The sequence below is a fragment of the Pungitius pungitius genome, chromosome 5 (genome assembly GCF_949316345.1).
Source record: "Pungitius pungitius chromosome 5, fPunPun2.1, whole genome shotgun sequence".
Taxonomy (NCBI): Eukaryota; Metazoa; Chordata; class Actinopteri; order Perciformes; family Gasterosteidae; genus Pungitius; species Pungitius pungitius.
Genome location: NC_084904.1, coordinates 20,590,897 through 20,617,394, shown reverse-complemented (window position 1 = coordinate 20,617,394; position 26,498 = coordinate 20,590,897). Strand labels below are relative to the sequence as shown.

The 26,498-nt window shown below is 51.6% G+C and overlaps 1 protein-coding gene across 1 annotated transcript in view; it reads right to left on the bottom strand.

The window, feature by feature from the left end:
* col27a1b (collagen, type XXVII, alpha 1b) overlaps positions 1–26,498 on the bottom strand; it is a 45,610-nt gene that overhangs the window by 3,903 nt on the left and 15,209 nt on the right. The window contains exons 8-53 of the mRNA XM_037482777.2: positions 19,585–19,629; positions 17,893–17,946; positions 16,522–16,566; positions 15,576–15,629; positions 14,427–14,471; positions 13,551–13,604; positions 13,424–13,468; positions 13,236–13,289; positions 13,028–13,072; positions 12,818–12,871; positions 12,630–12,683; positions 12,227–12,280; positions 12,064–12,117; positions 11,926–11,979; positions 11,775–11,819; positions 11,038–11,091; positions 10,806–10,850; positions 10,641–10,694; positions 10,429–10,482; positions 10,152–10,205; positions 10,003–10,056; positions 8,471–8,524; positions 8,067–8,111; positions 7,812–7,856; positions 7,541–7,594; positions 6,789–6,842; positions 6,628–6,681; positions 6,395–6,448; positions 6,253–6,306; positions 5,635–5,742; positions 5,486–5,539; positions 5,276–5,383; positions 5,122–5,175; positions 4,289–4,342; positions 3,511–3,567; positions 3,354–3,407; positions 3,184–3,237; positions 3,031–3,084; positions 2,882–2,935; positions 2,684–2,791; positions 2,495–2,602; positions 2,301–2,408; positions 2,146–2,199; positions 715–777; positions 570–623; positions 425–460 (exon numbers count right to left, since the gene is read on the bottom strand). Of these exons, the coding sequence (XP_037338674.2) occupies positions 425–460; positions 570–623; positions 715–777; positions 2,146–2,199; positions 2,301–2,408; positions 2,495–2,602; positions 2,684–2,791; positions 2,882–2,935; positions 3,031–3,084; positions 3,184–3,237; positions 3,354–3,407; positions 3,511–3,567; positions 4,289–4,342; positions 5,122–5,175; positions 5,276–5,383; positions 5,486–5,539; positions 5,635–5,742; positions 6,253–6,306; positions 6,395–6,448; positions 6,628–6,681; positions 6,789–6,842; positions 7,541–7,594; positions 7,812–7,856; positions 8,067–8,111; positions 8,471–8,524; positions 10,003–10,056; positions 10,152–10,205; positions 10,429–10,482; positions 10,641–10,694; positions 10,806–10,850; positions 11,038–11,091; positions 11,775–11,819; positions 11,926–11,979; positions 12,064–12,117; positions 12,227–12,280; positions 12,630–12,683; positions 12,818–12,871; positions 13,028–13,072; positions 13,236–13,289; positions 13,424–13,468; positions 13,551–13,604; positions 14,427–14,471; positions 15,576–15,629; positions 16,522–16,566; positions 17,893–17,946; positions 19,585–19,629 (2,667 nt within the window). The remainder of the gene's footprint in view (positions 1–424; positions 461–569; positions 624–714; positions 778–2,145; positions 2,200–2,300; positions 2,409–2,494; positions 2,603–2,683; positions 2,792–2,881; positions 2,936–3,030; positions 3,085–3,183; positions 3,238–3,353; positions 3,408–3,510; positions 3,568–4,288; positions 4,343–5,121; positions 5,176–5,275; positions 5,384–5,485; positions 5,540–5,634; positions 5,743–6,252; positions 6,307–6,394; positions 6,449–6,627; positions 6,682–6,788; positions 6,843–7,540; positions 7,595–7,811; positions 7,857–8,066; positions 8,112–8,470; positions 8,525–10,002; positions 10,057–10,151; positions 10,206–10,428; positions 10,483–10,640; positions 10,695–10,805; positions 10,851–11,037; positions 11,092–11,774; positions 11,820–11,925; positions 11,980–12,063; positions 12,118–12,226; positions 12,281–12,629; positions 12,684–12,817; positions 12,872–13,027; positions 13,073–13,235; positions 13,290–13,423; positions 13,469–13,550; positions 13,605–14,426; positions 14,472–15,575; positions 15,630–16,521; positions 16,567–17,892; positions 17,947–19,584; positions 19,630–26,498) is intronic.

Below are 26,498 nucleotides of genomic sequence, written 5' to 3'. Positions count from 1 at the left end.
CCTGCCTTGTCTTGTGATTGCCTGATTGTCTCCACCTGTGTCCAATCACCTGCACCTCCCTTGTGTATTTAAGCCCTGTGTGCCTGTTGTCCTTTGTCGCGTCATTGTCTAATGTCCCTCGTCGTTGGAGCACGTCTTTGGTTTGTGTCTAATAAAGAGCACTTCGTTCAAGAAACTCTGCGCTTGGGTCCTCACTGCAACCTGCCCCAGCCCGAGTGTGACAGCGACATTCATCCCCCTGACAGGAATCCCACAGCAGCAAAGTGTCACCGCTGAGTGTGAGGAACAAACAGCGCGGCGCCACAGGAAATGAAAAGCGCCGCGAGGGGGGGGGGCGTACTGAGCCCTCCTGGCCTGTGCTCACAGTGCAGACAAAACTGATGCATCAAACCCCCCCCCCCCCCCACCCACCCCCACCACGCACCGTCTCCCCCCGGCTTCCTTTGTCACCCACGGCTCCCTGATGGAGAGAAAAAAAAGGAGACAGAGGATCACTCCATGACTGCCCCTAAAAAAAAGGCAGCGGGACGATAAGACAGATGGGGGGGATGAGATGTGAGGCTACGCACGGGATGACCGCTGGGGCCAATGATGCCGACGGGGCCCGCGGCTCCCTCCATTCCCTGTGGAGGAGAGAGAGGAGGCAGGCTGGTCATTTCGGGGCCGTGTGTGTGTGGCAGAGTCTCCAAAACCGCCGTTAGATCTCCATCTTACCAGCAGGCCACGTGGTCCTTTCGGTCCCTGGATCCCTGCGGGGCCAATGTCACCCAGGGGTCCCTAGGAAGCAGATGAGATATGCAAAGTTTAAAGGTTGATTGAACATTCAGCGACTTTTTGATGACCTCTACGGACAAGAAGCAGGATTCGCTACATTTCTCTCTTTCTTCAAATGGCTACAAACGCGTTAATGCTAAAACAACAGAGGGGTCTTTACCTAATGACTAAAATGCACTCCTATTTTACAATTAGCTCATGCTAATGACAGCAGTTAGCTTCGGCATGTAAAAGTAATTTCCCATTTTGTACAAAATGTAATTACATAAAATACTCTGATAGGTCCAAATCGAAGCAGCTCCCTCTTAAACACAACATCTGTTGGTTTTCCGAAATGATTCTTCCGCACATCCATCAAAACAAATTCATTTCAGCTGTTATCAGGTTCTCTATTTCTCTTGGGCAATGTTACAATAGTAACTAAGAGCGCGCTCTAAATTAAGTATGCGTATACGCTATTAAAATAAGTGCATCACAGAAAAACACACCAACATTCTATTCAGAATGCCAGAAAAAACAGATTAATGAGGACGTCCTGCAGCATCCACTCAAGCCAGAGAGCTTTTTTTTTAAGCTAATGTTTGAGAAACTGGAAACTGTTTAAAAGAAATCACTCAATCGATGCCAAACCTGCTTATTCCCCCGGCTAATTGTCTCTAAACAAATGACCCTTTACTGTGAAGACGTTACTGTTTGCTTTCCTAAAAGCAGCCCTGTTCCCCTTCGGGAGGATCATCGACGCCTTTAATCGCCCCGTTCGCAGAGAGCAGCGATCATCCAAAAAAGAAAATAATGCTCCTTGTGGATGTGGCTCCGTTTGGACGTGCCCTAAAATAAATGGTTACTTATTTGTACTTTTAATCACAATAGAGGAAGTTTGATTCATGTCATAATTCCCAAGTGGAAAAGTTTAAATAAGAAACCAGAGTAAGCAACTTACTCTCCTATCTGGGACATGGGTCGATATTGTTGCATGGCAACCATTGAACGCCACTCGACTGCGGGCACTTTTATCCCGGCGACTTAACTCCAACGACCCAAAGTCATCGCTCCGGAGTTTGGACAATTACAATAAACCCCAGTGATCTGCTCCGGACTCCCGTTCAACTCCCACAGCAGGAACCCATCCCAGATGCCCTCAGGGGCTCAGACTGTGTCCTCAGCTGATCTATAGTGATCTGTAGTGATCTGTAGTGGACTCATGGGGTCACAGGTGTCCCCCCGGGGGCGGGCTGCCGTCATGAAGAACAGCTTTTCCCATCAATTCTTCACCCAGTACAAAATAATGTTATGTACCTCCGGGTGGATTTTAAAACCCTCACACTTTGCAGTCATCATGGAGGACCTTTGGCTTTATGTGCCTTTACGTACCTTTGGTCCAAACAGGCCCAGCACCCCTGGAAATCCTCTTTCCCCAGCAGACCCCTGGTGAACAGAGAAGAGGAAGTACGATCATCTCCAGCACTGAACAAGACGTCAAAAGCTGCCACGTAAAAAGGAAAAAATGCAAAGTCATCAGTGCTCACCGGTTGCCCTTCGGGTCCCCGCTCTCCCGGTTGCCCCGGCAACCCCATCCCGCCGATGGAGCCTCTTTCCCCCGAAGCACCAGTTGGGCCTCCAACGCCCCTCTCGCCCTGGAGAGAAAACACACACGTAGACACAAGCTGCTGAGAGAGGAACCTCTCATCTCAACCCGGACCGGAGATGACCTCGTTCCCACCTTTGGTCCAAAGGAGCCTCGACTTCCAGGAAGGCCCGTCTCGCCGGTTGCGCCCCGCTGCCCGGGTTTGCCGTGAAAGCCCACCTCTCCATCGTCCCCTTGCTCCCCCTTAACATGGGAGGATTCAAGGACTCAACCATGGTGTCAAGTCAACACATAGTTGGGTTTGGAAAAGCTGACGTCTCCCACCTGGACTCCTTTAGTTCCATCTTCACCAGGCGGTCCGTCCGCGCCCCACAGGCCCTCGGGCCCCTCCCTGCCCGCTACTCCGCGGGGGCCGAGCGGACCCTCGGGACCCTTTTGGAGGGAAGGAAGGCGTTCACGTCAAAGCTCGCTTCGGTCTTTTTTTTTTTCCCCGCACGTAAGTGAGAAATGAACCCGACCCACCGGTGGTCCTTTGGTCCCGGGCGAACCCCTCGCCCCCGGCTTTCCTTTCCGACCCTGCGGCGTTAAGAAGTTCACGTTCCACAGTTCTTTCACGGAGACCACATCAAACAACGGAGCGGTTTTCCGACAGCAGATCCGTGCGTCCTTACTTGTTCACCTTTGGATCCTTTCAGGCCCGGTTGTCCCTTCGGCCCGGCGTGTCCCTAAAACGTTTCATTGCTGTTTTGAGTTGTTTGCGGAAAAAAACACGACTGTCTTCAGATCTTCCACATTTTCAAAAAGCCCGCGGATGAGATACTTACAGGAGGCCCGGAGGCGCCAGCTCCACCTCTCCTCCCGCCGAGGCCCGTTTGACCCTGAAACAAAGAGGTCTCTGCGCGTCAATGCCACGCGGATCGCTTGAGCGCCGTCGGACGCTTCACCCGAGGGGTTCGATAGCGATGAGTCAGTTTTGTCTCGCCGTGTCCCTTACAATGTGTCCGTGATCACCTGGCTCTCCTCTCTCTCCTCTGCTCCCAGGAGGACCCTGGGTTCCCAACGCAAAACAAACGCATCAAACCATCCAGGCGACCCCTAACCGATGTAAAAAAAACACACAACACACACACACACACACACACACAACTCACCATGTCACCTCGGGGACCTGCTGCACCTTCTGCTTTGCCGTCGTCTCCCTGCTCGCCCTAAACGAGCAACACGAGTCACGTGATCTGTGCTCAAACAGTCGGTTAACAGGGCGAGTGCAACACGTTACGTGAGCTATTATTATAAACAATTTCCCTTTAACAATGAGCCAATAACATCACGGATGAGAGCGCGATGGCCGGAGTCGCGCGCGCGTGTCGCGCCGAATGAATGGACGCAGAACCCACCGGGCCTCTAAAAGTAGGAGAATAATCAGCGCCGGCAGGGATGAAAAGCGACACTCTGTCGCAATTAAGCGCAGTGAGACAGGTGCGTATTTATCCCCCGGGGGGGGGGGGTCGCCCCGCCTCACTCGATCCACGCCGCTGCGATGCCCTGATACTCGGTTTTAATTACAAAGCAAGCGGAGCTGACATGTTGTAGATATTGGCAGAGAGAGACTAACAAATATCCACATCCAGATGGCTCCTGCCCAGGGATTAAAAAAAAAATTGGCGTCTGACTAAATTGTTCTATTTGGTGCGGCTCCTGTCAAATAAACACAAATTACGTTGCTGATATCCCGCTAATCATTAGCAGGCCAGGTGCACCGAGTTGATTGAATGTGTCCGAGTTCAAATTGGGGACGACTAAAGAACCAATCGGGGACACAACGAGCTGCGGGACAGTTTGACATGGCGAGGCAATGCAAGCAGGTCTCATTAAGCCCCATCAAAGAACACAAGGCTATTAGTAAATGGAGTAAACGTGGTCATGTACCTTTTCACCTTTAGGCCCAGGAGGTCCCAGGAGGCCCTGCGATCCCCCGTGACCCTGCGACCAGAGGAAAAAAAAAAGAGACAATTTCAACTCTGCCGTTTCACGTCACCAATCTTACCCAGAATGCATTGTATGCACACCCAGATAAGGAGCAGTTATATCGCAATTTACTTTTATTTTCTTCTCTCTTATCCAAAATAAGTAAGAATGGCCTCTATTCATCGAGATGAGGTGTCTGCTTTACAAAAGAGTCACGACAAAGGTGTTTATTTCTGTTTGGAAATGAAGGAAATGAGCACAACCTGAACCTCAGAACCCCCAGAGGATGGGATTCAGCGTGCGATTCATCAGCGGCAGAACAACGCGGGCGGTGAAATGTCGGCGCAGATCAATATTATCGCTCAACAACGCAGGAAATATTTACCGACATTAAACACCTTCCCGAAAAATCGATCCAGGCTTTTGGGCTTAGAACTTCTCTGTGTGAAATGTAGAAATAACCCCCCCCCCCCCCCCAAAAAAGAGAGATCCCACACACACTGAATCAACCGAATACCTCTTCATCGGGTGTTGGACTTGTTGAGAAAGCAACTTTTTTTAGTTTTGCATGACGGTATGAAAGCATTATGCACTATGATACATTTAGTACAAGACTTTAAACACTAAATTCACCTTGTAATCACATTGTGTTGATAGATTTATGAAGCGGTTTATGCATTATCCATTATCTCGTGAATGTGATTGTAATGCATTATAGATTGTAATAAATTATAGACTTTTTGTAATGTCTGTAGTATTATAACATCACTGCATCACTGCATCACTGCTCTTACCTCGTAACCCGATGGGCCCCCATCTCCTTGTTGGCCCATTCTCCCCGGAGCACCCTGAGGAAACACACACACATACATTCATACATATATATATATATATATATATATATACTGTAAATGAATACACAACAACCTGAATCTGTGGATGCCTCACCCCCGGCCCGATGGTCCCTCTCGCTCCCTTCGGGCCGACACACCCCGTCCCCCCCTGCTCGCCCGTGGGCCCGGACTGACCCAGGGGACCTCGGAGGCCCTTGCTCCCCTGTCGATACGAGATATGTGACACGCTTACGGAGGGGACTCTTGTTTTTTTGTTTTTTTTTTTACCACCACAGCATGACAGCGATTTAAGCAACTGACCAACCTTTTCTCCCGGTTTTCCCCTTTCGCCGACAGCGCCAGGTTTACCTTCCTGACCCTGTGTTCACCGGGACATCAAACGGGGGTCGTGAGCGCACAACAGGGAGGGAGCCGGGCCTCTACAACATGTGACTTTTTCTCCTCGCTGCTCACCGTGACACCGACCAACCCGGGGGGCCCGCGGGCTCCTTCCTCTCCCCGCAGGCCGGTTTCGCCCCGCTCCCCCGCGGCGCCTTCCTGACCGGCGTCCCCTCCGTCGCCCTGTGGGGGGGAGACGACACACACACACACAGTTTAACTCATTTAAATGAATTCGTATCCAATAGGACGCACGTCCGACACGTCGACGGCGCGCTCTGCCTTTAGGTGGTTTGTGTTATTGCACTTTACCAACTGACCCAAAATGTCATTGCGGGTGGGTTTTATTCAGAAACAAATGTGGGATATCAGCAGATGTGCAATACACAACAGGCTTTTTGCTACATGGTTAAGACTCACACGGAATAACAAATAGCATCACTTCCAGCAGGGTGTCTTGATCTTTTTCCTACTTTTCCCCCCACCTCTTTTCATTTCACTCTTCTTGTCACAACACTCGGCAGACGTTGGAGCTCCTGAAATAGCCCCCCCCCCCGCTATCTGCTCTCGCTGAGCGTCAAACACAATGCAGCCCCAGCTGCGCGAAAGCCAACAATCTCACAAACAGCGGTCGCCTCGGCCCGGATCACAAAAGGCTGTCCCGGTGCACTGGAGAGTTCCCCCCAAACTCACCTTGGCTCCATCGGGTCCACTGAGTCCAGCCTCCCCATCGATGCCCGCCTCGCCCTGACGGACAGATCGTGAGAAACATTATGGTTGGAATGTCTTTAGTCACGCTCTTTGCTGTGAGAACCAATCAAAAACGACTCCTTACTCTCTGGCCAGTCAGACCCTGCCCCCCCATGTTTCCGGTCGGACCGACGTCACCCTGCCAGCAGAAGAAGCACCGTTAAATAAATAAATTTAAAAAAAACAGCCATACCAGCAAAAACGCCTCCGGGGTTTCACCAGCGCCCCGTGAACCCCGAGTAAGATATTCATGGGTAGTTATCGCTCTGAGGTACTGAGCCAATTGTCCCCCCCACCCCCTCTCCCCCTCATCTTCACCTTGTCTCCCGGTTCGCCGGGCGGTCCGCTCTCTCCGGCCCTCCCCAGCGGCCCCTGTAAAAAAAAAAAAAAAAAAAAAACAGCATTTATTTAGCGCTGTAAAAGGTCCTGCAGCCGCCATGCAGCCGCCATGCAGCCGCCATGCATCCATCAGTTCTCACCCACGGCCCCATCGGCCCCAGCGGCCCCGCAGCTCCCGGTGGCCCCGCTGCTCCCTGCGGTGACAAAAGAAAAAAAAAAAAAGAAGAAGAAAAGCTTAAGAGTGTTTTCTCAATGTTGGGCAAACGCGTCTGAAAGTGACAGTGAACAGTGGAGGGAGAAGATAAATGCGAGCGGAGAGGGGAGAAGAGAAAGTGCTTATTGGGAGGAATGAATAAACAGCCCAAAGCTGCTGTAATGGAAACAGGCTCTAACCCTCCAACAAAAGATGCTCTCCAGGAAGGGAATGGTGTTAATCAAATGGAAGCACGGAATCAAAAGGGTGAAATCTGCAACGGGGAGAGGAGAAAAGTTCACAGCGGGTGCAGGAGAGCCACAGAGTACGGAGCTTTGTTAGAGAAAATCCTAAAAGTAGAATGATAAAAAAAAGAGCCCTGCTAGAGGAATAAATAACATCCTGAAAGAAAATGCCAGACAAAGATTTACAGAACGGCATGAATTTTGGTCTATATAAAGAAAAAGAATAAATAAAAAATATCGTCGTATAGTAAAGCATGAAAGAAGGAAAAGACTAGCACACCATAAAAAAAAACATCCTAAATGTGAAAAGATAATATGGCAATTAAAAAAAAAACGTCACGGTACGGCGTGCTGTGATGTGCTTTAAGCTAAATGTCAACGCGTTGCGTCCCATTCACACTGCAGCAAAGTGCAGCATTCAAATTGCACAGTAATTAACAAATAATAAACTCACTGGCTCTCCTGCGATCCCTTTGGCCCCCGGAGGTCCAGAGGGCCCTTGGACACCCTGGAAGGAGTTGCAGAGGGGAGTGTGTGTGGGGGGGGGGGGGGGGGGGTTAGGACGCACAACACGCTATCGTTACTCGCAGACGTGACGAAGCGCTGCGGCACCCACTGGAGTAGACGTGTGACACACACCGGCCTCACTCGTCTCACTCGCTGTTGTTGGCCCCCCCCCGAAATGAATCCACCTGAAAAACGGGTGTTAGCCCAAAACCACTTACCGGAAATCCCTTTGGCCCCTCTGCCCCCGGCGCGCCGAGCTTCCCCTGCAGCGGAGGGACACAAAAAGGGGGGGGGGGGAAGCGAGTTCATACATATTACTTTATTTTGTCCAATATATACACTTCCACCCCACTAGTTCTGTCTGGCTCCGACACAGCGACTAGAATAAGAGTCGATGGTAATAATAATAATAATAACATAACGACAACAACAGTGGGCGAGTAGCAGTGGTGGAGAGGGATTATTTTTCTTACCACGTCCCCGGGGAGGCCCAATCTTCCCGGTGGGCCGTCGGCGCCCTGCAAAAAAAAAAAACACCCACCGGAGTGAACCCGAGCTCTGCAAAGAATCAGCCCAAAATGTTCCCCCGACCACCAGCACCATCGATAATTGAGTCCTCTTTGATTTGAGCTTCTGGTTTTGCAGCTAAAAAGAGAGATTAAACTAAAGATTCTTCAGATGTTAAAAATAGTTATTAATTACAGTCGACTGAACAAAGCTGCTTGGGTTAAGTCCTGCAGATCTTTTTTTTTTCTTCTTTTTTTTTTCCCAGCGTCTGTTACAGAAACGTGGGATTGGTTCGAGGTGTCTAATTAGCGAGCTGAAGGCGTTTTGGATGTGTGACATTATCAAATCAAACAGAAATCCTGGCGCTCACCTTGACTCCAGTGGACCCCTTCCCCCCCGGCGGCCCGTCGGGACCCAGCGGGCCCTACGGAGAGAGAGGAAAGGACTCAATGTGCTGAGAATATCGATCAATATGAATAAGCTGTCTCACGTGAATAAAGTTGACCTTGCCAGGTCCGTTTCTGCCTTCAATTACGGTTTGAGACATTAAAAGTAAATTGAATTTGATATTGAGCGACAATCAAACGTTAGAGTTGATGACTTGACGTCACCTTTTCCGGGGGTTTATTTGGAGAAACACTAATTGAGACGGACATTTTTGGTGCTCGGGAAGTGATCTGTGTTATTTAAAGTTATTGTCACTCAAAGAAAACATGACTGATTAAGATTGACACGGTTTGCAGCGCAGCCATTGAGCATCTATTTCTGCCACCGGGCCGATGCCCCCCAGGTGGAATCGAAAAAAAAAAAGAACGTAACGAGGTCTGAGGGAGAAGCGACAGGAGTGAACACGTCCTGCTCCACGTGGCTGTCACTTCTTTTCTCCATTCATCTACTATTCCTGAAAGAAGTGAGATGTGCAGCACAATGACTTCGTTTTATTTAGTTGATTAATTCTAATTTTCAAAAGAGCCCATCTTTAATATCCATGTCCTGAAGAGTGGAGCAAAAGCAAAAGGTTGTAATTGTTTTTTTTTTTCACCCCCTTTCTTGTTGACGGGGGAAATTAATCACAGACTGGAATTCAATTGTCCTGGTGATAATTCTATTTCCCAAAGCCTTGATGTAATGTTACAGACATGAAATGTTACGCTCGTGACTGGTTTCGATGTCGGGGGGGGGGGGGGGGGGGGGGGTGAGGGGGGGGGAGCCGTGTAAAACCAATCAGGACGAAATGCTTTAATTACACCACTTATTCATGTTTGATCAATTATTCACTCAGTGCAATGAGGCTGCTGCGCAACCATGGGCGATCTCTTTCCCAAATTAGAAAACTCAATTATGGAGAAAGCCAGCGAACACTGAAATCATCCTGAGGTGAAAGACACACTCACACACACACACACACACACACACACACACATTCACAATGTCCAGACATTCCAGGGCTTTTAAGTTTGGACAAGCATCGTTTTGATGTTAGAATGCAGGTGCATCACAAACACATGTTCACATTGACATTCAGGACTTGGTAAGTCATTTATTTTCTTTGGGGAAGGTTGCCAAGCAACGCTCTGCTTCTGTCTTTCTGCTTTTTATCATGCACCACAAGTACGTTCAGGGGATTTCTGCTCTGTGCTCATTTATGGTCTCTTCAGTGGAGTCGAACATCCCTCCTTGAGTTACCTTCTCTGATGTTACGCAGTTCCTTTTCCATTCAGGGGTAAATACACTCGTTTTTTGGGCTGCTGGCGAGTAAAAAAAAGGTCAAAGGCCTGTGCCGGGAAATGCTCACAATGAGAATGCCATCATTCTGATGTTGAGGAGGAACAGCGCGCACCACGTTTAAAGTTGAGCGTGCTAGCAAGTGTTAGCCATAACAGCTCGATGGCAGTGACTTACACCGCTGCCTTTGGCTCCTCTGATGCCGATGGATCCAAGTGAACCAGGGGGCCCCTGAATGTGTGTGACAAAAAAATATATATATTCCTTGAGTTGGACAGCTCTGTTTCCTCTGGTTTGTAATTCAGTACAGTAAGAAGCCGACTTACCGGGATCCCTTGCAGTCCAGGTGGTCCCGCCTCCCCAGGTACTCCGGTGTGACCCTGGTGGATGCAATGATATCTACTGTGTACGATTCATCAAATAAAATCACCCATCAACTCTCATATTTCTGCATGACTTTGTTTGGATGGCCTTTTAGACGATTCTTTTTTTTGAATAACTCCAAACACATCTCAGCCCCCATCCCATGCGTCTGTCAGATTTAACCCCCCCCCCCCCCCCCCCCCTCCGGGCCGAGAGACGGGGTCCAGACTTACTCCTTACCATCGCCCCCGTTTCACCTGCCGGCCCCGGGCCCCCGGTTTCGCCGCGATTCCCCTGGAGAGCCGAACAGGGACAACGATTAGGGGAATCATTACGAAATACGAAACTACACCCCCGTCAATCACAATTGGACCATGCCTCTGAATTATCGTTGCAAACTGTAACACAGAAATGAAGCAGCAAATCTGAGGGCCCCCCCCGAGACAGCTAACCTTTTCTCCCGCGACGCCGGTCTCTCCGACCGGCCCGACGAATGCCGGCAGACCCTGAAGCAAAGAAAACATGGCGTCCAAACCGCGTCTCGCAGACACCGGGAGCATCAAGGCAGAAATGAGCAGGAGGAGAAGAGAGAGAAAGAAAAAAAAAAGGCCTTTTACCCTCTCGCCAACCTGTCCACCCTCGCCAGTTATCCCGGTCTCGCCCTGCAGCGAGAAGCAGCCAATTAGCTTATCGCAAACCTCTTCATGCCTGTCTTTTTTTTTTTAGTTGAAATGTGCCCGGGAGGAGGAGGGGGGTGGGGGCATTAACATCTCATTTACACATATTGGGATTATGCCTTTTTAATAAATGAGGGCGAATGCGAGCGGCTGCGTGAAGCTGGGCTCTGACCTTGAGTCCGTCCGGGCCCGTCAGTCCAGGGAACCCCTGCCTCCCCGGCCTGCCCTGAGCAGGAAGCAAAGAAATGAAATAAGAAACTCTACCCGGCTCTGGCACAAATAAAATAACAGTTGAAGCCAAAAACAAAAGCCTCCCTTAAAAAAAAAAAAAAACGGATCCATAAAACAAGCTTTTCTATTACTCCCAGAAGACGAGCAGTCACTTGTGTTTCTTTCCAGTAATCACTCGTGGGTTCAACTTCTGTGAGACGGCCAATTGGGATCAAGCGTTGGAAAAATAGAGAACTTCCTCGGAGGAGTTTAGTCTGGGATGAACCGAAAAACCAACACTGGACACAGAGATAGTCACCGTTTGTCTGAATGAAAACACAAGAGTTCAAAGCCGTTCGCTTTAATGGCTCTTAATTGGGAATATAAATCTCTGTATGGTAGAAAAACAAACAACAGAGAGGACTGTTTGAGTTATTTCATGGAGCCTCTTGATTCAATAACTTTAACCACACACTCGGACGCAGTAGAACAAATGATTGTGATGTTTGGGTAATTATCGCTCCTCATCCAGTGCATCCATCCCGAAATGACTCATCTATTACGGGTGCATGCGGGGAAAGACACTAGGCGGCTCTTTTGGTCTTTTAAAAACAACTTTAGAAGCATAACAGGTCATAGTTAAAGCTAAAACATGTTGCGGTTTCGTGTGTGTGTGTATTTCATCTAATCAGCACTCACCTCGAGTCCAGCGGGTCCAGCGAGCCCGACCGGCCCCTCGTCGCCCTGCCAACAGAATTGTTTAGTAAAAGGAAGGGTAGTTATCGCTCTGAGGTACTGAAAAATTGGTGGTATTTAGTAGTTAAAATAGGTCAGGTCCCCCCCCCCACACCTGAAGACCCAGTGTTCCTATTGGACCGGGCAAACCTCGCGTCCCTTGCTTCCCCTGTGGAGGAAAAAAAACGCAGAAGGATGAACTTCCGATCTCTACTCGTGTTCTTCAAAGCGCTGGTGAGTCCCTTCGGCTCACCTTGGGTCCTTGGGGGCCATTCTGTCCCGGCGGGCCGATGTCGCCCGGGAAACCCTGTGGGGACGAAACCGCAGCTTCACCCACCGCCCAGTGGCACACAACGCTCATTCAACGACGACAGGGATGCAGCGCATTGAGCCAGAACATGACACCGAGTAAATACCTCTGGTCCAGGAGGACCGGGAGAACCATCGGGGCCCCTGTCACCGGGGTCGCCCTATAGAGATGTCACAAATGATCGAGATCACAATAGCAACGGCACCGTAGCCCTTGTGCCCTAAATGGTTTAAAAATTGAAAAAGACAGGAGAATTTGCCTCACAGCAACTGTCGAAAGCTGCATCTCCTTCTTTTGTTCATTTCTGGGTCAAGTTTAGCTTTAAGCTTAAGTATTCAACTCAGTAAATATTAAGGACACTTGAGAACGTGCCATGATGCCAAGTGATTAGTCTTCAGAATAATCTAACTTGCCTAAATTGAACACATATAAAAGGGAAAATTTCCGTCACAGCATCTAGACGTTGAAAATCTTTTGTTTTGTCGGGCAGGTTTTTTGGATGGAGATACCTGTGGTCCAGGTTCTCCAGAAGGACCCAGCACCCCGGGAGAGCCACGCACGCCCTGTAAAACGAAAGCAGGAACATCACGCAAACGGGACACCCCCCCGGGGTTACGGATGCAGAGACGCAACGTCTTACTGCGTCAGGATCACAAGAAAAGGATCCTTCGTCGCTGGAAAGGACACTTTGACTCACCTTGTCCCCTCGGAATCCGCCGTCCCCCGGCTCCCCCGCTACGCCATCGTCCCCCTGAGAAGACACGGCGAGACGCGGAGAGACGTCCGGACGTTAGCTAAAGAGTTCGCCTCGGGGCGGCGCCGGTTTGAATGCGATGACAATGATTTTTCACCTCTAGCGTCATTGAATATTGTAGGTGAGTAATGATGAAATACATGTGCAGATCACCTGATCACCTTTCAGTCCTGGTTCCCCAGGGTTTCCAGGTACTCCCTTGGAAGCAAGGTATTAATAAAGAAAAAAACAAAACAAATGAACGATTGACCGTGATTGAAGGGGGGCAGTGCTGGCGTCACTTTGTCTCGTCAAAGTGAGCTCTAAAGCGACCCGGAGGGCATTCTGGGTAACCGATGTGACTACGGAGCGCATGGTTTACCTTGGGTCCCGGTGTTCCTGGTGTTCCCATGAAGCCCACCGCGCCTACGTCTCCCTGCACGCAGCACACACACAACACTGAGTGGCCACGCGATTTACACAAAGCTCATTTCTTGAAGATCAAGCTTTTTTTTTGTTGGTGCCAGTGTATAAAATCCCCAAAACATGAGGTCATTAATGAACACGTACAATAAGACCAGGGACTCCACATGGACCAGGAGAGCCCAGCTCACCCTAAGGAGAAGGGAGACAAAAGCAGAGAGGTGGATGAAGAAGGGATGCTAACCGGTGCATCACCTTCCGGAGCGTCACTTACTGGGATCCCATCAGGGCCAGGCGGTCCTCTCACTCCGAAGTCCCCGGAAAACCCCTGAGACACACACACACACACACACACACACACACACACACAAACAGAAGAGGATGGACGTGTAACCAGAGAGGGGAACCCAGTGGCTTTCATCCACAGCATGGGGGCGAACGAGGTCAAATCCGTGAGCTGTGATTGGTGCAACGTGAGGGAAGTAAGGAAGATTTGGATGGAAATCCACTGCGCGCCAAATATAGCATTTACGCTGCTCTACTTTTTCTTCCATAAAGTCACTACAGGAGGAAGAGTGCTGCTAAACGTAACAAATTGAACACATTGCCGTGTGGCTCTCGTTGTTTTCAGGCTTTTGGCACATGCCGACGCCTCCTCTGCTGTGTCATTATACTAAGCGGCATTACTGCTGACTCAAGACAGGCCCTGACCTCACGTTTCACCACAGAGGAAGAGAAAGGGAAAACGACTCGGGCTCATTATGTCTTATTGTGTCTCCTTTTCTTGGCGTGGGTTTCCCCGCTGACCGCTACTGCGCGATCACTTCAAAAAGAACATGTGCAACCAAGGCTCGGCTCGGGAAGACAGCGGATTAACACCGGCGGCCATGTGCTGCTGCATTAGGACGTCCCGCGTGAGCCTGGGAGTGGGGGGGGGGGGGGGGAGCGAGAAGACGCTGAACAACTGTATCACATTATCACACCAGTCCCATGCAAAACAAGCACATTGATAAAGTTTCGTCATTTAAGATTCACAGATGAGGAGCCTCTGACGCTATTGATGGTGCAGAAACCCCCCCCCCCCCAGCATCACAGGGAGGGTGGGGTTCAGTGGGGAAGTATGTTGAAGTATGTTGAGAGAAAACTTTACCGGCCTACCCATCTTGCCCTTCTTGCCGTGACCGCCAGGGATTCCCTGGAAACAGGAGAGAAAACACAGTTGAGACAGAGAGAGAGAGAGAGAGAGAGAAGGAGGACGAGAAGCTAATGGAGCGATTAAAGAGAGTGATGTGAAAACAAGGAGATCATTAGATGGGACACAAAGTAAGTCACGCTTAGAAGTGAAAGGAGTAAAAAGGAAGAAGCAACCTCTCTTTTCTTAGATAATTATCCCAAGATAAATGTGGAAAATGTTAAAACATTCAGCTTAACAGCAGCAGCAGCTGTTCTGTGGCTAATAGGCGATGAGCTAGGATAAATAATTCACTTTTAAGCTAAAATGGATGAGAAATCCTTAAAGAGGTCACAAGCAGCACCGGGCACTAGGTGATACAAAGTTACATTACATCTAAATTGATAAAAACACGTTTATTCTGCTCATGACAATATCAAGTTCAGTCAAATTAAGCGGCTGTCCTAATTTCTCTGCAAATATCATCTTGGGAAACTGAGTAAATATTCAATATTTTATATTTGTCAAGAATTTAATTCACACAGGAGTATATAGAAACAGGTATTCTGTATGTATGGAATAACCCGAAACTTGTTGACAATGCCGAGCAAAAGTCATGTGATGTGATCCGACGTTCAGAGGAGCCACTAAAAGGAACTTCAGCCGTCATTATTTCATCAAATGAATCACGAAATGCTCATTTTTTTTGGAATCATCAGAATCATCTTGTCGGCTTCCGGGCTTTGTGCTCACTTTCAATAAGAAGAACCTCGGTGTCTCCTTAGCACAGCTGACAGCTGAGATTGACAGAAGTTGGGTCATTGGGTTCTAGGACTACGTTATAACAGAGACCGGAACGAAAACTTCAAGAGACATCAAAGAAAAATAATCCTCTAAGGACCATCTCAAAAAGGTGCAGAGAGACAACAGTGACCAGTGTAGCCACAAACCGGCCCGCAGCTTCGTGGGCTATTGATTCCTGACTGGGTTCATCGGGAGGCAGCTTTCCCTCATCCCTTAAATGCAGGGTTCTCGTGAAGCCTGACTGCGGAAAATTCAAGAGGTTTCTACGTCCCCCCCCCCCCCCCCCCCCCCATTTTTTCACTCTCACGCTCCACTGATACTCACCCTCTCACCGTCAGGACCAGGGAGGCCGAAACGCCCGAGGTAACCTATGTGACCCTGGAGAGACGAGGAGAAAGGATGGGAGGGGAGGCCCGGGAGAGCCCGCGAAAAAAAAAAAGAAAAAAAAAAGGGAAGGAGGATTGTGAGATTTGAGCAGAGGTGACGGACATTATGAAGAACCGTCAGGGGTTCTGCTGCTGCGGCGGAGCGGGCCTTTTGGTGCAGCCAAGCCTTGAGGCAAGTGTATATGCCCATGGACTGCATGGTGCTGGCTTCCACGATGTAGTCCAAGGGCACATACCCTCACCTCAGGGATCTCTGAAGAACCTGCTCTGGGGAACGAGAGGTCGAAGGAAGTGGTGGTGGTGGGGGGGGGGGGGGAGGAGGGAGAGGGAGGGGGGGGGGGGGGGGGTTAGCAACGTCTGAATGCATCACGGTCATGCTGAAGTTTTATGATGTTTGGCAAACCGTTACAACCATTAAAAAAAAAAGAAGAGCGAGCCAGTGAGCTTTCAAGAGAGCCAGAGTTAATCCTTCAGTACTTTGCGTGTAGCAACGGAGCCATCTGTCGTTATCATGTGGGGGGGGGGGGTTAACGGGGGCCAGAGGAGCGGCGTTTTTACAACGCGGGCCTCTTTTAAACGTACCCACGTCGGTTCGGGTAATTCATTCAGCAGGCGTCTCACAGTTCGTTTGAGACGGCCAAAGTTCAGAGGGCTTTAAACTACAAGGAGGAGAGTCCCGCCCCCTCTCTCTCCCCCCCCCTCCTCTCAATGGAAGCTGAGCGCGGCGAGAAAATGAGTTACAGGTAAACACAGAAAGTCACTCTTAAAAACACCGCGCCGTCCCAGGTACACACTGTTTACTTTAATCACAAAACATGCTGCTTTTAGCGGAGTTTAATGACACAAATTCATGCCAAATGGATTTTTATTCAACATCTACTTACCGCCATTCCTTTTGGCCCCATTATCCCAACAGGCCCGGGTAAACCCTGAATGTAGTAACACACGACAGCACAAAGGTCTGTGGTCACAAACAAGGGGCTTGAATACTCCATGAGCAAATTCATTTCCATTAATAATAAAAGAAAAAAAAGAAAAAAACTAATTTGCGGTGTCAATATTTAAAGGCAGAGAGGCTGCGTTCTGCCAGTCGGTGAGAGGAACTAATTTAGATTGGTCTGCTTGCTCGCTATATATTTGCATGGGTATATTTGCAGTCGTTTTTTTTTGGCCAGACCTGGCAACCCGTCGCGACGCTTTTATAGGAGGTTGAGAGCCAGCAATACAACAGCGAAATACCGAAATAAAGACCGAAGACCAACGTCCCTGCAGGTGGAGACACAGCCACACACTCCCAGCTGGTTCCAGGTGATGATGGAGAGGACCGCAGGTCTATTCTTTTCTACTCATTCTGCCTCCCGCAGCATCCGCTAATTACGTCCATTAATTTCTCAGAGACACCGTCAGCGAATCCACCGGAGCGGAAAATCTCCCTCCGATCACCTCTCAGCCTCCGGGGGGGGGGTACGGCGACTCTGCAGAGCCGTGACAAGAAGCTGGTGATTTACCCCCACAGGTGGTGTGGGTGGCGCTCAAACCTCATCCATCACGCACGCGAGGTGTCGACGGGGGGGGGATCAAGAGTATCAAGAGCCTCCCCCCTCCAGGAGTGGACAGGTGGACTATTTATGGAGCTTGACGTCTTGAATCTATGGGGTGGTGTCAGTGTGATGCTTGCTGTGTACGAGATAATAACCATAATGAATAATAAAAAAAAGGACTTGAGCCACATCACATTATCCACCTGAGTGAAAGACATTTTCACCACTTAGTCTGGCCCCACGCGTCCCTCTAAGGCAACACTGTTGACGCTCTCGGTTCTGACAGAGGAAGCTTCTTCGTACCGGGAGCATTATTTATTACCTCATCTTCCTCTCCGGAGCCGTGTGCTTACAATGGAACACTTTTGACATTTTCTTTTTTTCCCCCCTCGCTAGGCCGCAGGCGCACGCCTCTCGACGCCGCCGTGCCCTTTTCCCTTTTCGCTCGCCACGCAACACACTTTTTATTTTGGGTTCGCCGAATTAGATTCTTCGAGGCTGACTGAGAAGCCCGAGAGTCTCTGGCCGGTATCCAATATCTTCAAACTACATTATTTTATAGCTGCAGAACACAAACAGAGATTTGGCGTTTCCCCCCCGATAATTCCATAGAGACGTCTGCGTGTGTGTGTGCGAGAGTGTCTGTGTGTGTGTGTGTGTGTGTGTGTGTGGCGCCCTGCTCAACCAGCACCGCAACACCGGGTTTTACTGCACCTGCCTGCCAGGATAGCCTTTGGCTCCGGGGCTTCCATCATCTCCCCGCTCACCCTGCGGAGAGACAAGAGAGAGACGAGCAGTCAGCTCTGCAGGGGGGTCAGGAGACCAAAAGGAGGGAGGAGGCAGAGAAGGGTGGAGGGAGGAGGTCATTTTCTACTGCGCGCGTGCTTTCTGATGGAGCTGCAATTATTGCAAGAAGAAGTTAAAACTTACTTATGAAGTAAAAAAAAAAAAAAAAAAAAAAACCTCCATTGGTGCTTTAGAAGAAATTCACATCTCACAGCTTTTCAATAAAGTCCTTTTGTTCAGCACTGCGTCGTAGAAAAGTGGGTGTTGGTGTGAACGTGAACTGAAAACACCTCAATTAATCTGACAATAAGAGCAATTATGACGGGCTTTGAGCCCACTGTGAGCTCAGTTTGGCCTCCGTTTGTTTGTCAACGCGCAGTGTGACATACGAGTCATTCCGTCCTGGCGGTGAGACCGGACCAGACGCATCGCCCCGAGGGGGGGGGGGGGGGGGGGGAGGCCTGCATGAACTGACAGGCTGCTGAAAGCTTCCTGCAGTCAATTGCACACCGGCGACAGTTTAGTTTCCGCCAAAAACCAGATAATGAAGTAGCTGTGAGTGATCAAAATGTTAATGTGGTATTAGAAATTGCATCTATAAACTTAAAGGAAAAGTTCTAGTCTGGGAGTAAGTGAGGGCCTTTTTTATAACAGTCAGAGTTAATATTTGTATTATTATTAATATCAGTCAAATAAAAGGAGAATCGGTAACTCAGTGGCACTGAATAGAAAAAAAGGGATTTCTGACACTCTTCAAATGCAAGTTTCTTTAGATTTTTCAAATTAAATGAAAATGTCTCCAAATCGCACACATTAAATGTCGGTGATGAACATGACGTATTTTCTAAAGTAGACTTTAGACTTGTTATCTTTAACGGCTGTGTACAAATTCCACCGAATTAATATTCCATCGAGAAGTAATGTCCTTCTGACACAAGATGTCACCAGTAATCTTCACCGGATTACAAAACCATCAAATCGCATTCCCCCCCCGACAGGAATATCAGCGGCTCGGGCCACGTCTCCAGAGAGCGCTGGAGGAGACGGGGATCGTTCCCCCCCCCCCCCCGGTGACACAGCACATTCTTGTCAAAGATAGCACACACAGGATCTGGACTCATGAAGGAGGGAGAGGAGGAGGAGGAGGAGGAGGAAAGGAATGACCTCGGGGGTGTCCAAACTATCCAGCCCACTTGCACCTCTGCCAAAATAAACCCCTCCGTCCCCTCCTCCCTCGCCGTGATCCCCCAACAGCCCACGCCGCTTTGTCGCCGTTAACTCTCCTGTTGTTGTAACTATAAATGGAAGGACGCGGTGGAGGGGGTGGGGGGGTGGGGGGGGGGGGGGGGGGGCTCTCAGGCGACTCCTGGCTCATCTGCTGGGATGAGTGATCACGGAGCAGCGTGAGGAGGCTTCAAAGAGGAGGGATCCGAGTCTGAGTCTTTCAGGCCCTTCTCTTTTTGGTTGTCGCAAATTTGAGGCCCTTCCCGTTTGGCCTAGAGGAGGCGCTACAATCATTGGATCCATTGTGTGTTTGTTACTATCCTCACACCTTGGTAGGAGGCTGGTAAGGGTACTGGTTGAGATATTCTACACGGACGGCAGAAACGAAGTACTCACAGGTTCCCCAGGCAGACCAACAGGGCCGGGATGACCTTTGTGTCCCTGTTGACAAAGAAACAGTAAGTCACAACTCTGCACACCAAAGAATGAGAGTAAAAATCCCAGGGCATCGTCTCTCATCTATAATCTGATCAATGCACCGCAGGGAAGCGGTTGGAGGAAGGGCTTGTGTCAGTGTGTCAGTGTTGGAAAACGACAAGGGAGGACATTTAATACAATTTCGTTGATAAAAAGCACCTTTGGGTCAACTCAAATGTGGTATTTTCAAAGTGCTTCAGGGAAGACTTGACTTTGTTTCCTGATGAAATAGAACAGATTAATAAAGAGCTCAAAGGTAGACTGTCCACAGCAAAAGACTCCGATCCTGCATTGATTAAACCAGTGAACCAAATCAGACAGGATCGGTCACCTGCATGAGGCCTCCAATGAGCATGCAAGCTGCTCACAAAACAAATTCCTCTTCATAAAAGAGTCGCATGGAGTCACCAGCCGCCGGCAGACTGAGGCCGCAGGCCGCGGGCTGATGTGAGCTTTCCCAAATAAACAAATGGCCACCGAGAGGCCCACTCCGAGCCCGCCGTGTCCCGCCGGACAAACCGTCCTCCGAGACGCTCCGGCAGGATCGACGTGGAGCAGCAACTCTCGCAGGCACTGGGTTCGTGCATGCCTGGGTGACAGTGATGAGGAACGGGAACGTAACCAAAGAATCTGGGCAAACCTCCACACTGCGATGGGGACGGTTCTGTGCCCGGATCCGATAGTTCATTTGTTTACTCGTATGGTCCTGAAATGTGGGCTATAGCTTCCAAAACCCACACGTTTTCCTTCAGTTAAAAAATAGTATGGAAAATATAGATTCACGCGTGAACATTTGTAACCCTCATAGCGCATGTCCGTTAAAGATTAAGGCTAAGGCTAGTAGATGGTTAGCTTAGCTTAGCTTAGCACAAAGACTGGAACCAGGGGGAAACAGCTAGCCTCTGATCGCTAGCCAAAAGTTGAACAAGCACCTAATGTTACAGATTTTTTACAGTGTGGAAGTACTTTTCAGTCTTAATGCAAACCAAAGCAAACTGTTTGATTTTCACGTACTGCCTTCATCAAGAGAAGGAAATCCCCAAATGTAGAAGTATTCCGGTAAACCCGATGCGCTGTGAATCATCTAATACATTGTGGTGGTGGGGTGTGATTAGCTCAGCTGCGGGGCGGGGAGGAGAGCTGGGAGGAGGGGTGCAGGGAACGGTGCCGGCAGGTGATGAGCACAGCTGGGATGTATCAACTAATTGTCCCCTGTGCTTAAAACCAGTAAACAGATCTGGAAAGAGAGAGCCGGGAACTCTGGAGCACGCACGAGCAACCGACGAGTGAACGGCGAGCAAACGACGAGTGAACGAGGAGTGTGCGAGGAGTGTGCAACCTCGGAGCACTGCGAGCAAATAAAGAAACTTATATTCAAGCTGCCAGTGTCCGCGTGTTACTCCGCACTCTGCTACAGTGGCGCCCAACTAGCGGATGGAACCCAGCGATCACCACGCGGAGGGGATGGCGCAGCCGGCGGTCGCGCTCGGGCGGATGCTGGGCGAAATCGCCGCGATGCAGCGGGAGCAGGCGGAGGCCAACCGGCACTTTATGGGGGCGCTCCAGGCCCAGGCGGACCGGCAGACCCAGGTGCTGGAGCAGTTGGCGACCCGGCCAGGTGCGGCGCCGCCGGCGGCGGCTCCCTCGGCCTACGCGGGGGTGGTGCTGCACAGAATGACGCCGGCAGACGAGGTGCAGTCCTACCTCGAAATGTTCGAGGCGATGGCGGGGGCGTGCGGGTGGCCGGCGGACGAGTGGGCGATCCGCCTACTGCCACTACTGTCCGGGGAGGCGCAGACGGCGGCGCTTGGTCTGCCACCGGGGGCGCGGCACGACTACGACGGGGTGAAGAGGGCCATCGTTGACCGGCTGGGGCTCTCCCCCGAGGACCACCGGAGGCGCTTCCGGGAGGCGAAGCTGGGGCCGGGGGACCGCCCGTTTGCCTTCGCCCAGCAGCTCAGGGACGCGGCCAACAGATGGCTGCAGCCGGAGGGCGCGGGCGGAGCACCGGCGGTGGTGGAGAAGGTGGTGGTAGAGCAATTCCTGCAGGGCCTGCCGCCACGGACCTCGTCGTGGGTCCGCTACCACCGCCCGGCGACGCTGGAGGCGGCTGTCACCCTAGCAGAGGACCACCTGGCGGCTCACCCCGGCGGACGGGGCGACGGCGGACGCCCGGCCGCGTCACCACCCCCAGTCCCCACGCCGCGAAGGAGGACCCAGCAGCCGGCCGCGGCGTGGCCCCTGCCGACGCCGCGATCACCAGCCCGGACCAGGGGGGGCGACCGTGGGGAACCGACCGGACCCGGCACTCTTCCCGACCCACCGAGAGCGCCTCAACCGCCAGGGCAGGAGTGTTGGAGGTGCGGGCAGCCCGGGCACTACCGGCGGGAGTGCCCCCTGATGGAGGTGGGCCAGACGGTGAGGGTTGCCGGACCTCCAACACCCTCCCCCGGCCCGGGAGCGACGTACTGCGTTCCGGTAAGGATCCAGGGGGGTACATACCAGGCGATGGTGGATTCGGGCTGCACGCAGTCCATGATCCACCAGAGGCTGGTTCGACCCGGGGCATTGGTGGAGGCATCGCGGGTATGTATTAAGTGTGTGCATGGGGATATTCACGACTACCCAGTGGTACCGGTAGAGATTAGGTGTGGGGGAAAAAAGCATAAGATTAAGGTTGCGGTTAGCTCCCGCCTTACGCACCCCCTAATCTTGGGGACAGACTGGGCAGGGTTTCATAAGTTAGCGGGGCAGTGCGCGGGGGTGCGGTCACGAGCAGCAGGGACATGCGGGATGTGTGCGGTGCTCAGTGGTGACGCGAGGTTATCCGACACTGCAGACAGGGACGGGGAACCAACGGAGCCTCCCACGGAGACCCCGCGGGCTCCCGAATTACGCTCCATGGAAGATTTTCCACTGGAACAGTCTCGTGATGATACTCTACGCTCGGCCTTCGACCAGGTGATACGTATTGATGGTCACATGGTGCGCCCTGACACCGCATTATCATACCCGCACTTTTCATTGATCAGGGACAGGTTATACAGAGTGAGTCGTGACACTCGTACAGGTCAGGAGAACACCCAGTTGGTAATACCAAAAAGCCGTCGGGAAATAATTTTCCAGGCGGCTCACTATAACCCGATGGCGGGCCACATGGGTAGTGACAAAACTATGGACCGGATAACGGCCCGCTTTTACTGGCCAGGCATTTGGGCGGATGTGCGCCGATGGTGCGCGTCCTGCCCGCAGTGTCAGCTAGTGAACCAGCCGGCCATTCCGAGAGCGCCGCTGCGACCGCTCCCGTTGGTGGAGGTGCCGTTCGAGCGCTTAGGGATGGACCTTATCGGGCCGTTTCACCGGAGTGCACGGGGATATCGCTTTGTGCTAGTTCTGGTGGATTACGCAACGCGATATCCCGAGGCAGTGCCGTTGCGCAACATCTCCGCGAGGAGTGTTGCGCAGGCACTGTTTCAGGTCATCTCCCGCGTTGGAATCCCGAAAGAGATTCTAACGGACCAGGGCACCTCGTTCATGTCACGTACACTGCGGGAACTTTACGAATTACTGGGAGTTAAGTCTGTTCGGACCAGCGTCTATCACCCCCAGACCGACGGGCTGGTGGAGCGGCTGAACAAAACCTTAAAATCCATGATTCGTAAGTTCATTCACGACGATGAACGTCATTGGGATAAATGGCTTGATCCTCTGTTGTTTGCAGTGCGGGAGGTGCCTCAGGCCTCCACGGGATTTTCTCCCTTTGAGCTGCTGTTTGGCAGGAAACCCCGGGGGGTGCTCGACCTGCTTAAAGAACACTGGGAGGAGGGTCCGAGCACCAGTAAGAACGAGATTCAATACGTCCTGGACCTGCGAGCCAAACTCCACACACTGGGTGAGTTGTCACGTGAGAATTTGCTCGAGGCCCAGGAGCGTCAACAACGGCTGTACAACAGAGGAGCAAAGCTGAGACAATTTACACCGGGAGAAAAAGTTCTTGTATTGCTTCCTTCCTCCAGCTCAAAACTCCTCGCCAGGTGGCAAGGGCCCTTCGAGGTCACACGGCGGGTGGGGGACGTCGACTATGAGGTGGTGCGATCTGACAGGGGCGGAGCTACACAGATCTACCACCTCAACCTCCTCAAACAATGGAGAGAGGCGGAGTCCGCTTCGCTGGTGTCCGCAGTAGCTGAGAGAGAGGAGCTGGGGCCCGAGGTTTCTAAGTCCACCGATCCGACCCGGCTCCACTTCGAGGCCCATCTCTCTGCGGCCCAGAAAACGGACTTAGCCCAGTTGCAAAGTCAGTTTAATGATGTGTTCTCTCTCCTGCCAGGTCGCACGGACCTCATAGCGCACCACATTGAGACGTCCCCGGGCGTGACAGTGCGAACACGGCCCTACCGGTTGCCTGAACACAAGAGAAAAGTGGTTCAGCGGGAATTAGCGGCGATGCTGGAGATGGGGGTAATAGAGGAGTCCAACAGCGCCTGGTGCAGCCCCATCGTCTTGGTCGCTAAGAAGGATGGGTCTGTGCGGTTCTGTGTGGACTATCGCAGGGTGAATGACGTGTCACGTTTCGATGCCTACCCGATGCCCCGGGTCGACGAACTCCTGGACCGACTGGGCACCGCACGTTTTTTTACGACACTGGATTTAACCAAGGGCTACTGGCAGATTCCCTTGTCACCAGAGTCCAAGGAAAAGACGGCCTTCTCCACTCCGTTTGGGTTATACCAATTCGCCATGCTTCCCTTTGGGTTGTTCGGGGCCCCGGCCACCTTCCAACGCCTCATGGACCGGGTGCTTCGCCCGCATGCTGCATATGCTGCCGCCTACCTGGATGATGTGATCATCCACAGCACCACCTGGGCGGAGCATGTGCGGCAGGTGGGCGCGGTGCTGGAATCCCTGAGGCAGGCCGGGCTCACCGCCAACCCGGGGAAGTGTGCAGTTGGGCGGAGGGAGGTACGGTATCTGGGGTACCACTTGGGGGGCGGGCAGGTGCGCCCTCAGGTAGACAAGACCGCGGCTATTGCGGCCTGCCCGCGTCCTAAGACAAAAAAAGAGGTGAGGCAGTTCCTGGGGCTGGCCGGGTACTACAGGAGGTTCATCCCGGGCTTTGCGGAACTGACCAGCCCCTTGACTGACCTGACCCGGAAAGGTGCCCCAGATCCGGTCCAGTGGACCGAGCGGTGCCAGTGGGCGGTTGAGGGGGTAAAACAAGCTCTCTGCGGGGAACCTCTCCTCCATACACCTGACTTTTCTCTCCCTTTTGTCTTGCAGACTGATGCGTCGAGCAGAGGGCTGGGGGCCGTTTTGTCCCAGCAGGTGCAGGGGGTGGACCGCCCAGTCCTCTACATCAGCCGGAAGTTATCGGAGAGAGAGGCCAGGTACAGCACCGTAGAGAAGGAGTGCCTGGCCATCCGGTGGGCGGTCGACTCCCTGCGGTACTACCTCCTGGGACGCTCATTCACCCTCTGCTCGGATCACGCCCCGCTGCAGTGGCTCCACCGCATGAAGGATACCAACGCCCGGATCACTCGGTGGTATCTAGCTTTACAGCCTTTTAACTTCAAGGTGATCCATAGGCCCGGGACGCAGATGGTCGTGGCCGACTTCCTCTCCCGCCCTCCAGAGAAGGAGGAGGAGGAGGGGGGGGGGGGGGGGGGGGAGTTGGTTCGGCCGGACGGCTCCCCGGCCTAAGTCGGGCGGTGGGGGTATGTGGTGGTGGGGTGTGATTAGCTCAGCTGCGGGGCGGGGAGGAGAGCTGGGAGGAGGGGTGCAGGGAACGGTGCCGGCAGGTGATGAGCACAGCTGGGATGTATCAACTAATTGTCCCCTGTGCTTAAAACCAGTAAACAGATCTGGAAAGAGAGAGCCGGGAACTCTGGAGCACGCACGAGCAACCGACGAGTGAACGGCGAGCAAACGACGAGTGAACGAGGAGTGTGCGAGGAGTGTGCAACCTCGGAGCACTGCGAGCAAATAAAGAAACTTATATTCAAGCTGCCAGTGTCCGCGTGTTACTCCGCACTCTGCTACATACATATTTTACAATAACGGAGCTTGACATGATTGCTGGCTACTGAAATGATAAAGACTGTCTGGCTGCACCTCACAGCAATGGACCCCCCCCCCCTCTCCCCCGGTGAGTCGGACAGGTTCCAGAGGCCAATATCTGTCGGCTGCATCATCATTACTAAGAAAAGCCTATTTAATAACAAGCCAGTGGAACATTTCTGAAGCTGCAAAACAATGGAGTGAGACCTCGCGTCGACGTGATGTTGGACCCGGTCCCCCGGACCAACAGCAGAACTGACTCGCTTTTCGCGTTCACGGGAGTGTGTCACGGAGATGAGAAACACTCGCGAGTTAATCGCTTACAAATGGCGCCGGAGCCTCTTCCTGAGGCCAATAAATAAAAGTCCTGACCGAGACAAAAAAAAAAAAAAAAAAAAAAGAAAGAAAGGCAGAAAGAAACACACTTTCAAATTTCACGTCTCCTGCAGCGTTTGGGACGCTCAGTGAAGCCAGATGGCGGTTCATCAGCCGCAGTAAGCGCAGTTCAGTCAGACTCCTTATTGAGGATTGTTTATATATTGATGCTGACAGAAAGCGCCGCACTTGAAGTTGATAGTAAGCAATCATCCGGGAGTAGACGAGTCCCAAAAGCCCCTCAGCCAAGAAGAGAGAATAGAATGTGGCTGTAGCCAAAAGAGCAGAGCAGTCACCATGAAAGGACTTGTCTGTATGTATATATATATATATATATGGTCACATAAACAGCATTAAAACGTGTCTCAGATACAGCAGTGTATCACATTCTCCATTAGTTC